The 12,199-nt window shown below is 42.6% G+C and overlaps 1 protein-coding gene across 1 annotated transcript in view; it reads right to left on the bottom strand.

The window, feature by feature from the left end:
* SCARA5 (scavenger receptor class A member 5) overlaps positions 1-12,199 on the bottom strand; it is a 1,100,058-nt gene that overhangs the window by 889,904 nt on the left and 197,955 nt on the right. The window contains exon 3 of the mRNA XM_085613113.1: positions 2,076-2,201. Coding sequence (XP_085469239.1) covers positions 2,076-2,201 — 126 coding nt within the window. The remainder of the gene's footprint in view (positions 1-2,075; positions 2,202-12,199) is intronic.

The raw sequence follows: 12,199 nt of genomic DNA, 5'->3' as shown, positions 1-12,199 counted from the left end.
CCATTTTCTGAAGACTTAGGAAATAACCATTAGGTTTACAGTTAATCTGGAAAACCACAGAAATGCCTTCATGATCATAACAAGGCATCATGGGTTACAACAATGAAAGAGGATATGACAGATTAATTCAAGAGATTGGAAATATAGGAATTCATCATCATCTTGAGTCAACCAAAAGGGGTCATCAAAAAGGACCAAGAACAGCGTGAATCAGAGCTGGTTTTACCCCACCTATTTTGGGGTCAAATCCAATAGGTTTGCCTTAAATTATGAATTCCAATATATTATGTAAAAAAGTTTAGTATAGTGAAAAAAATAATAATAATATTGTTTTCTGCATGAAATGCATCTATGAGATAAAGAATCTAATGTGCAATGATGCAGTATTCTTTTGAGATGTAATGTAGTCTCTCATGCACCCCAATGCAAGCCCTCCATTGATGATGGAAGGATACACTAAACAGCCAATAGTATGCGGTAAGAGAAGTATGCCACTGGGGAGAGCCGAAGCCCATACTAATTGTATTTTAAAGAACTGGCAATGTTAGGTAACATTGACAGCTGTACTGTCAAGTCACACTTAAGAAAGGGCCGGTGAATCATAGATCACAACTCACCTAGCTCAACAATATTAAATAAAATCAAAATCAGATCTGATCTTCATGGTTTAATGAAAAATTCTAGAAACTTAAGTGAAGAACACAGAACATATTCAAAGAGAAATCTGAACTACAAGGATGCAACAAAAATGGGCTACCAGACAATATAAGAAAGAAAGAAACACTACGGCTAGTTTATGTCATTGTTCATAAACACACATTGGAAATGAGAAACAAAGTTTTTCAGAATCAGAAAGAAAACCAAAAAACATCAATCCTAAATATGTACAACAGAGTGATTATGTCAGTCAGAAATTGGTGGACAAACATTTTAAAGAACGCTTGACAAAACTGTTCTATACAATCGTGATTCTAACAATATTGAAATATTAATATAATTTTCAACAAATTACAAAAAAAGGAAGGGTAATTAAATTGTTTGCATCCTAAAGACTGATGTCTGATCAAACAAATGGAGAACTATGGGGCAGATTTACAAGCCCCTTGCGCTACTTTTGCGTCACTTTTCCCATGTTAAATGTGAAGCAAAAGTGGCACAAGGGGCTTGTAAATCTGCCCCTATGCACGGATGCAATCATATGGTAATTTTGAAAAAATTGGAAGAAAATGAGACTACTATGAGCAAAACATAAGCAGATTTTTAGAAAAGATCACCCACACTGCTCCTCACCTATAGCTCATGTACAGACGTAACTGGTCCTCATCCTACCAATGAACATGTTAACTGTTTCCGCATTGAATCAAAGATACCTAAATATCCTTCTAGGAGACTTGACCTGGAGACCTTTCCAAATATGTGTCCTTGCACCATTCACCACTCCCTATAGTCATAGTGGACGTTCAGCAACTGTCCTTTGTCAGCATTGTAAAGTTCTGAAAAATATCTAAGATACATGATGCCGAAGCACTCAGTAATGAGCCCAACATAAGATATGTGGACCGCAGCCGAATCTTAATCCTTCGATTTCTCCTTTGCAACTTGTACATGTGAAAGGTGTCCTTAAACCGACCAGTCATATGCAATCCCACAGACCTAAAAAGTCACCACCTTGAAAATTTGCACATATGTATCCTTTTTCTCACCAGAAAGTATTAAGACCCCAATAAAAGGTTACCACCTTAGAAATGTCTGTCCTTTTGCTCACCTAAAAGTACAAAGACCCCAATAAAAAGTCACCACCTTAGAAATATCTGTCCTTTTTCTCACCTAAAAGTATAAAGACCCCAATAAAAAGTCACCACCTTAGAAATATCTGTCCTTTTTCTCACCTAAAAGTATTAAGACCCCAATAAAAGATTACCACCTTAGAAATGTCTGTCCTTTTTCTCACCTAAATGTACAAAGACCCCCCAAAAAAGTCACCACCTTATAAATATCTGTCCTTTTTCTCACCTAAAAGTATAAAGACCCCAATAAAAAAGTCACCACCTAGAAATATGTGTCCTTTTTCTTACCTGCAAGTATAAAGACCCCAACAAGGATTAGGAAGACGAGCAGGTAGAGTCCAACAACAGCATATTTCAAAGCAGCTAGAGAGCCGAGCTGACCACAGCGGCTCGCTTTCCTTCGACTTGCCGGACCTAGAGGTAAAGATAATATTATTAATAGTGTTAATGTGTATTTTCTTCTTGAACTCCGTGCTCACTTTTGATGCACATATATAAATCAAGTTTAATATTCTTTTGACGTTTTTTAATGCAAATAACAATAGTGTGAAATTCATAGTAAAAACCGTATTGAATAGGCATTTGAAAATAAAATATATTACAAAACCTTAGTAAGAGAAACAACATTTAAGAGCTTTAAATCTGGTAGAAAAACATTCACCGTATATATATTGATCATATTGAATTGGTGTTATGTACAATCTTAACAGCTGCAATAACTTGGCTTTGCACAGAGTGAGAAGATGCACAAGGTGGGCCTTGAAGTTGCCTTGCTGGTGCATGTGCGTGCTACAAAAGCAAAACCAGAAAACATAAAATAATAGCCAGTGTATGGGCCCTCTTTTAAGCGCAAGGTTAAATCATACTTCCAATATATTTAAGTAGCTCAAATCAAAAACTTTTTGGAGCTGCTTGGTGTCTTTGTTTGTGCTATGTTAATCAGCATTTCTTGTACACTCCGTGCACTTAAGTTTTAATATGGCTTGAATAGAACTAGCCATCTCTCTTTGCAGAGATGCTCCACCCTAGGTCATTTGGGCAACAAACTTAGGGGCCTATTAACAAGGGCCGTTTCTCCGCTTTTTTGGCTTTAAAAGCCAAAAAAAGCAGAGATAAGATCATCGCCCTATCTACAAGGGGATGCTAACATGCATTAGCGCATGTTACCACCCGTTTTCCCAACGCCTCGCTTCGCATCTCTAATGAGATGCAAAGTGGGCGTCACTGGGCGCACCCCTGACGGACTACCTTGTAAATTATCGCTAAATACACATCGCAATATTTACAAGGTGGCTCTCAGGATTTTAGCAGACGTTAGTCTTTGGCGAAAACTGCGGTTTTCGCCAGAAACTAACGTCTGCTAAAATCCTGACTTAGCTATACTTACCATTGGGGGTGGATTATGCTGATATGACCACAGGGTCGTATCAGCAAGGTTATCGCTGTTTTCAATGGAACATCCCTGAAAAACCAGCGATGTTCCATGGAAAACATCGCTATCGCTGGGATAATTATCGCCATTGTGCTATGCGTTGTTAATACAGCGCTAGCATGGCGATAATTATCAGCGATAGCCGGTGAAAAACATTTTTAGGCTGAGGGCGGCCAGCGATAATTATCACTGCCGCTTGGTAATATGCCCCATAGGATCTAAGTTGACAACACAAGGCAACCACTTGCCATGTGGAAGAGGTGTAGTGCAGCGGCCAGGGTGCCTGACTCTGGACCACAGAGTTCACAGTTCGATCCCTGGCACCGGTGGCAGGTTAGTCCACCACCATGTGACCGTGGGCAATAGCTCGCAGCCTGCATGACATATGATGCACCACAAGACTGTTTTAACCAATCAAACGTTAGTGGAATTACCAAACATACAGCCTCATGCATCAAGCCAAAATCCAGTCGGTAAAATACCGATTCGCTAATAGCTCCCGGTATTGAGTTAAAAATACCCAATCCCAATGCATCAACCCAAAAGCAAAAATCGCTATTTAAGGAATCCTTAAATAGCGATTCCTTAAATAGCGATAGCATTTAAGGAATCCCAAATTGAGATTCCTTAATTTAAGGAATCTCAATTTGGGATTCCTTAAAAGCAATGCATGAAAGTTAAAAAATTAGCGAATTCGCTAATAGGGGGAGCAAATTACCATGAAGATGAACTGCATGGTAATTTGCTAAAAGTTTGAAAAATGCACTTTTGTGCATTTTTCAAAGTTTCATGTTGCGCACACACATGCCCTTAGAGCATGTGTGTGTGCAACATATGTGCACATATCAATTTCAGGGGTGCAATAGGGTGTCATTTTGACACCCTTGCACCCTTGAAATTGCATGAGCAATTTGCGAGAACCTACTGGTACTCGCTATTTGCTCATGCAATCTCCAATTCATTCCTATGGGCCTGGAGGCCCATAGGAATGATTGGGATGGCATTCCTTAATTGCTACTCGCAATTTGCTAGTAGCAATTAAGGAAAGTTAAGGAATCGCTATTTGAATAGCGATTCCTACATGCATAGCCTTTTGCTATTCCTTATTAGCGATTCCTTATTTTTCGCTAATAAGGAATCGCAAATGGCATTGTTGATGCATGTGCCCCATAGTTGTAGAAAATGTGATGTTCCTTTTCTGGAACAATAACTGCAGACATCATTCTGTCTAGTTGCTGGCCCCCATACGAGCAGCATGTCTTAAGGAGATGTTGTATTTCAGACAATAATGTTCAAGTTTTCTTTCCTAGCTTCCTTTCCATCAGGATGGGCAAGTGGTAGCATGACGTGGCTATTCCTAACAATCAGAATGTGGCTGCAAATACAACTGGAATATTTTTGCTTTTGCAGAATGTCTATCCTATGCCCTTTGCATACATTCTTTAGCTCTCCTGTAACACCATTTCCCTGGACCTCCCCAAACAAACCCACATTGCCCTCCACCTGAGAGACCTCTGCTGGCTCCCCATTCAGAAGAGATGCCAGTTCAAAATCCTCACACATGCCTACAAGGCACTCCACTCCCTAGGGCCTGCCTACATCAAGCATCTACTGGAATTCCACCAACCCTCTAGACACCTGCACTACTTTTCACTTGCCCTTGCACACATCCCTCGCATCCATCACCGCCGCAGTAGTGGCCGCTCATTCTCCAACATCTTCTGTGTCATTCTGGTTGTTTTCCGTGCAAGGTAGAGTCTAGATACCTGCGAGAGTACCACCCTAGGTGACTGGCCTTCCAATATGGGACCTTGGTCTGGCTCAGGATGAAACAGGTGTACATCTCCAAGCAAAGGAGACAGAAATTGAGGTATCCAGCATTACTTGGCTAGATATCATCAAGATCTCTCTAATTTGGGGTGGGAAATACTGTGATGAGCTTCACTCCATTGTTCTGAATAGCATGCGCTCTCTGGGGACTGTGAAGAATGGTCCTCACACGTGTCCCATGGACTACAGAGTATATAATAATCTCAGTCACTGATTGCAGGCACACTTCTTCCATAGGGGGAGACTGTGATACATCTACTTTTCTGTGAGCTTGACTCATGTTGCCACTCAGCACGTTAAACTGGGATAACTATCACATGTCTGTAGTCTACACCCACTTCAGTCTTGGATTTCAGATACCCACCTTCCTTAACATTCAGACTCTGCTATCAGAACACCGTCCCAGCCCACAGTAGAAAGATCCTAAACTCAAGCTGCTAAACTGTTGAGAATTATGTTTTTTTGAAGGGCTCACTGTGTCCAACCTGCTGTTTTGACTTGCTGCCTTTCCAACGTTGCTCATCGGATCCTGTAAGCAGACTCTTGTTGGAGAAGTTGTGACCAGCATGCTAAGGGCTCTCTGGCGTAATCCAAGAACCCTCAAACCTTGAGAAATGTTAGTTCTACAGGTCCATAAAAGCATATTTATTCACTGGATCTTCTAACAACAGACATAATAAAACCAAATGATAACTTCCTCAAGGATCCCCCTTTAAATTGCTTTAAATTAGCAGTGAACACAGGTCCTCCTGACCACCACGCCAACCACAGAACACTTGAAAATGATGCCACTGAGACTTTCTAGTAGCGTTCTTTAAATAAAAACTGACATATTTAAACAGCTAAAACATGTTCAGTTCGAAGACTAATTAAATGCAAATTAAAATCCAAACAAGGATATGATAACCAGCAAAATCCAAGCAAAGGTTCCATAATCTGTCCCAAAGAAGAACCCATCATTTACTGTCCCATTGAAGAGGTTTGAAATGCATTGCTTATTATCTAGGAGAAAGACTTTTAATATTGAGGGACCTCTTAGGAGAATAAATATGTTGTCAGAGTTATCTATAAATATTCTGATCCCTGTTCTTATAACCAGGTGTTGGGAAGCAGGGCTAGAGGTACAGCTTGACACTTGGAGCTTTCCAAGTATAGGGACGCGGTATTCTAAACTTTCTTTCACAGATAAGGAGCGTATGGTCATCCTTGCTGAGTGTCGGTGCTATTTTGAATGAGGTTTTTCATGCTGAGACAATGCACTACACAGCAATGTGGTAGCTTTTTCGTAGATTCATATTTTAGTGAAAATAATGACAATAAATAATGTATTTATTTTACAATTGATCCAATACACAAATGTTGAATTAATATGATTACGGTTGAAACAATTTTAACAAAATGTGTAAAAGAGGATTTATTAGCATAATTTAGCTAGGCCACATGTTATGGAATACTACATTTTTGGTTAATATGGACACTCTTTGTTGATCACTATTATTCTTCCCCCTCCTGTCTCGTTCTTCTGTATATTATTTTTCTCCACAACTTCTGCAGAAGCAAAGGCAAATTGATGTCATGGTTTTTTGTGTGTGTGTGTCTTGTGGATGAATCTTTGAGTGTTCATAGCTGCAGCCAGTATCAAGGTTCTTCTGCTGTAGTTCCATGGCTGGGTCCATGCACATCATTGTTGTAAAGACTCACAGCTGAAATGCTGCAAACTAGTTAGACTATCTCTGGCTAGCAATGGCACAGATGATGTGCGATGCTTTCCCTGGGACCACTGCCTGCCCTTAAAAAATATTCTCCCATGCATTTAAAAAGGAGAAGGGGCCCCTTTGCGAGTGCATTACCACCCTCTTGAAGAGGGTGGTATTTTGCGAGTGTTTTGTGCTCGCAATTGCGGACGCAAAACATTCATACATGGGCTTGCGCACGCTATTAGGAAGGGAAAGCCCCTTCCTAATAGCGAGTCGCAAAACCTATTTAGCAAGTCACAAATAAATTGTGACTCGCTAAATAGGCTTTGTACATGGCCCATGCTGTTCTTGCATGCGCAAACGGGTTCGCAAACCCGTTTGCACATGCAAAAACGGTTGTACATCTGGCCCTAAGTTTCTATTGCCATCCTTCAAGAATGAAACATTACATTCAAAAAGGGAGTGCTTCATTGCTAACTGATGAGGTACATTTGTACTCGAGTATCTTACCATCTGGGTGGATGGTCCAGTAACTTTGCAGAAGCTGTCCTAGAACCTCCTTCTCATCAGCTCCATACTGAACATGCATCCACACATACACATATACGCAACCACACATGCACACGGAAAACATAGAGAGGCTTCCCTGTTGATGACATGCCTGAAAGAGCATCTTATACTTTGCTGCCATTTTGGGATGGTCCTAGCGGTCTGTCTGCTCTAGGAGGGTGGTCTACCAAATTGAAGCAGAGGTTTGAATTGGCCTGGATGGTGAAGAATCAAATTGCAAGGTGCATGGTAAGAGAAAGGGACAGCAGAGGAGCCCCTGAATAGTTTCAGAAAAGCACTCTGTAGCCTTACTTTAACTCTCTATTGCTTTCTGCAGTAGTTTCAAGTTCTAACGTCATGCCTGATACTTCTATATGTGGGTGGAGCCCCTTTTTCAAATCCACAGTTACCAAAAGAAAACTAGGATCAGTCCCAGCCATTTCCACTGATTTTACAACTCAATGACACATATTTAAAAGAAACAAGGTGTAATGCAGGCAGAGGGCCTTGCAGGCAGTACAATATGCCATTGTTCTGCACAGCGTGAGAAGCAAAAATAGGAATGCTTGTGTTAGCCAGCATTATCAGGTCCCGGATAATGTGATTACCTGAATGGTAATTGCATTAGGTTATTTACACTATATGTTCCCTAACAGTACTTCAAAGCAAGATCACCAGAAGGGGAACCTGTGTGTGGTACTTTCCTCCCAGGAAGAACCTACAGGCAGGCACTGCACCGAGGCTTCCTTGCTGTGGAAATGGTATCCAAGAGCACTGCCAGGGGTTGAGGTAATGTATTTACCTTAATTCAATTTATCATGAAGGCAAACACATTGCTCTTTTAAGCAAATGTGTTTGTGGTTTCGTTTTTTACCGCCTGTGGAGCAGAGGGGAAACCCTAATTCTGCTCTTCAGGCAGACAGAAAATCTGTGAATTTTGCTATGTTTAAAATCTACCTTAATATTTCGGTCTTTCTAATTACTAATCTACTAGGCTGCCACCACCGCTATGTGCTATGACCTTGCACACCAACATTACTGACACAAATTCACCTTTAACCCATGTTCACACCAGATTTTCACCTTTCTTCAAAACACTATTTTTGCAGGTATGATTATCAGTCCCATGGTTTGTGTGTGCGCTCTGGCCCTATAATGGCATTAGTAAAATTGGTTTGCCCCAATTGACCTTATTAAAAATAATGTAAGATCCTTGGAGATGGCACAGAAAATGCCCCTATGGCATTGAAGTTAAATGTGATATATGGTCTATATAATATTTATATATATATATACATGTGAGCAAGACTCGAAGGAGTTGAAACGCGTTATGGCGGCATCGTAATAAACACGTAATTTGGCACCAAGTCTGTGGTCCGTGTCCCTGTGTTGCTGTGAAAAGCTGAGACGCTGCGGATTCGTTGATATATATATATATGTATATATTTCATCCTTGCACTCTGGTTGGTCTGCCGGGGTATAAGTGTTTTTCACAGCCAAACATTGGTTTGGGACATCACTTGGTGTTTTGAAGATACCGATCATTGTATCTGGACTTCACAGTGGAGGGCATGTCAACCCCGAGATGGACTACAATGGGATTATGGAGGCAGAAGCCAAGGAGGTTGTGCCAGTAATTGCTCCAATCAACGAGAATCTACTTAGACTATGAACAACGAGCCTCCAGTTGGTAAACATCGAGCTAGTGGAGCGGGCACTGAAGAAAGCCGTAAGGCTGAAACGCGTCTGCCCTAGCGTTTCGCTATTTTAAGTAACAACGAAGCCTTCGCTGCAATAAAGTTTCCTTTGCCATGGAGCATGTGTCGGACCCACTTCTTGAAATGGGATTGGTTTTTCATGTTTTAGACGGACTGCAAACAACCGTCTTACCCGGCACGCCTCTCGGTCTGGAGTGACGTGCAAGTTTGCGTTGTGGTGTGGTGTTTGGAAGGCACAGCGCGTCACCCCCTCCGATGGTTGGATATACTCACCGGAGTCTGAACTGTTGGAGGAGAGAGCAAGCAGCGGTCAGTAGCGGTCCACTGCTTGGAAGTGGCTAAAGATGCAATTTCATCCTTGCACTCTGGTTGGTCTGCCGGGGTATAAGTGTTTTTCACAGCCAAACATTGGTTTGGGACATCACTTGGTGTTTTGAAGATACCGATCATTGTATCTGGACTTCACAGTGGAGGGCATGTCAACCCCGAGATGGACTACAATGGGATTATGGAGGCAGAAGCCAAGGAGGTTGTGCCAGTAATTGCTCCAATCAACGAGAATCTACTTAGACTATGAACAACGAGCCTCCAGTTGGTAAACATCGAGCTAGTGGAGCGGGCACTGAAGAAAGCCGTAAGGCTGAAACGCGTCTGCCCTAGCGTTTCGCTATTTTAAGTAACAACGAAGCCTTCGCTGCAATAAAGTTTCCTTTGCCATGGAGCATGTGTCGGACCCACTTCTTGAAATGGGATTGGTTTTTCATGTTTTAGACGGACTGCAAACAACCGTCTTACCCGGCACGCCTCTCGGTCTGGAGTGACGTGCAAGTTTGCGTTGTGGTGTGGTGTTTGGAAGGCACAGCGCGTCACCCCCTCCGATGGTTGGATATACTCACCGGAGTCTGAACTGTTGGAGGAGAGAGCAAGCAGCGGTCAGTAGCGGTCCACTGCTTGGAAGTGGCTAAAGATGCAATTTCATCCTTGCACTCTGGTTGGTCTGCCGGGGTATAAGTGTTTTTCACAGCCAAACATTGGTTTGGGACATCACTTGGTGTTTTGAAGATACCGATCATTGTATCTGGACTTCACAGTGGAGGGCATGTCAACCCCGAGATGGACTACAATGGGATTATGGAGGCAGAAGCCAAGGAGGTTGGGCCAGTAATTGCTCCAATCAACGAGAATCTACTTAGACTATGAACAACGAGCCTCCAGTTGGTAAACATCGAGCTAGTGGAGCGGGCACTGAAGAAAGCCGTAAGGCTGAAACGCGTCTGCCCTAGCGTTTCGCTATTTTAAGTAACAACGAAGCCTTCGCTGCAATAAAGTTTCCTTTGCCATGGAGCATGTGTCGGACCCACTTCTTGAAATGGGATTGGTTTTTCATGTTTTAGACGGACTGCAAACAACCGTCTTACCCGGCACGCCTCTCGGTCTGGAGTGACGTGCAAGTTTGCGTTGTGGTGTGGTGTTTGGAAGGCACAGCGCGTCACCCCCTCCGATGGTTGGATATACTCACCGGAGTCTGAACTGTTGGAGGAGAGAGCAAGCAGCGGTCAGTAGCGGTCCACTGCTTGGAAGTGGCTAAAGATGCAATTTCATCCTTGCACTCTGGTTGGTCTGCCGGGGTATAAGTGTTTTTCACAGCCAAACATTGGTTTGGGACATCACTTGGTGTTTTGAAGATACCGATCATTGTATCTGGACTTCACAGTGGAGGGCATGTAAACCCCGAGATGGACTACAATGGGATTATGGAGGCAGAAGCCAAGGAGGTTGGGCCAGTAATTGCTCCAATCAACGAGAATCTACTTAGACTATGAACAACGAGCCTCCAGTTGGTAAACATCGAGATAGTGGAGCGGGCACTGAAGAAAGCCGTAAGGCTGAAACGCGTCTGCCCTAGCGTTTCGCTATTTTAAGTAACAACGAAGCCTTCGCTGCAATAAAGTTTCCTTTGCCATGGAGCATGTGTCGGACCCACTTCTTGAAATGGGATTGGTTTTTCATGTTTTAGACGGACTGCAAACAACCGTCTTACCCGGCACGCCTCTCGGTCTGGAGTGACGCGCAAGTTTGCGTTGTGGTGTGGTGTTTGGAAGGCACAGCGCGTCACCCCCTCCGATGGTTGGATATACTCACCGGAGTCTGAACTGTTGGAGGAGAGAGCAAGCAGCGGTCAGTAGCGGTCCACTGCTTGGAAGTGGCTAAAGATGCAATTTCATCCTTGCACTCTGGTTGGTCTGCCGGGGTATAAGTGTTTTTCACAGCCAAACATTGGTTTGGGACATCACTTGGTGTTTTGAAGATACCGATCATTGTATCTGGACTTCACAGTGGAGGGCATGTAAACCCCGAGATGGACTACAATGGGATTATGGAGGCAGAAGCCAAGGAGGTTGGGCCAGTAATTGCTCCAATCAACGAGAATCTACTTAGACTATGAACAACGAGCCTCCAGTTGGTAAACATCGAGATAGTGGAGCGGGCACTGAAGAAAGCCGTAAGGCTGAAACGCGTCTGCCCTAGCGTTTCGCTATTTTAAGTAACAACGAAGCCTTCGCTGCAATAAAGTTTCCTTTGCCATGGAGCATGTGTCGGACCCACTTCTTGAAATGGGATTTGTTTTTCATTTTATATGTATATATATATATATAGGTTTCAGGGACGTTATAGTTAGTTGGACATTTCACTCGTACAAAACCAGTGAAATTCTGACGTTATAGTTAGTTCAGCTAACCATAACTCGCGTCCCTGCAATGCACTGCTGATGACGTCACATATTCCATCATTCATGACATGGTCAGTGACATCACTGATGACATCACTGATGACATCATCCAGTGACTGTGTGTTTCTATAAAGTTTAAATATGTTTTATATATATGCCAAGGTGTATTGAAGAATGAGTGGGTGTATAAGTGTCTGGATGGAGGGTTTTGTAGGTGTGTGACTGACTGTATAAGTGAGTGATTAAATGTGTCTTACTGAATGCATGGGTGAGTGACTAAACAGTGTGAATGTCTATATCAGTCTGTCTGTCTTTGTGTAAGCTGCTGCTGCATGGGTTGGTGAGTAGCTACATGAGGGTCTATATGGCTTATTGATTGGTTGCCTGAGTATATGTATAGGTGCCTGAGTGTCTGTGTGGGTGGGTGGAGGTTTGTGACACACTGGGTGTATGGG

This window comes from Triturus cristatus, chromosome 6 (genome assembly GCF_964204655.1).
Source record: "Triturus cristatus chromosome 6, aTriCri1.1, whole genome shotgun sequence".
Lineage (NCBI taxonomy): Eukaryota > Metazoa > Chordata > Amphibia > Caudata > Salamandridae > Triturus > Triturus cristatus.
This window is presented reverse-complemented; position numbering and strand designations above follow the sequence as displayed.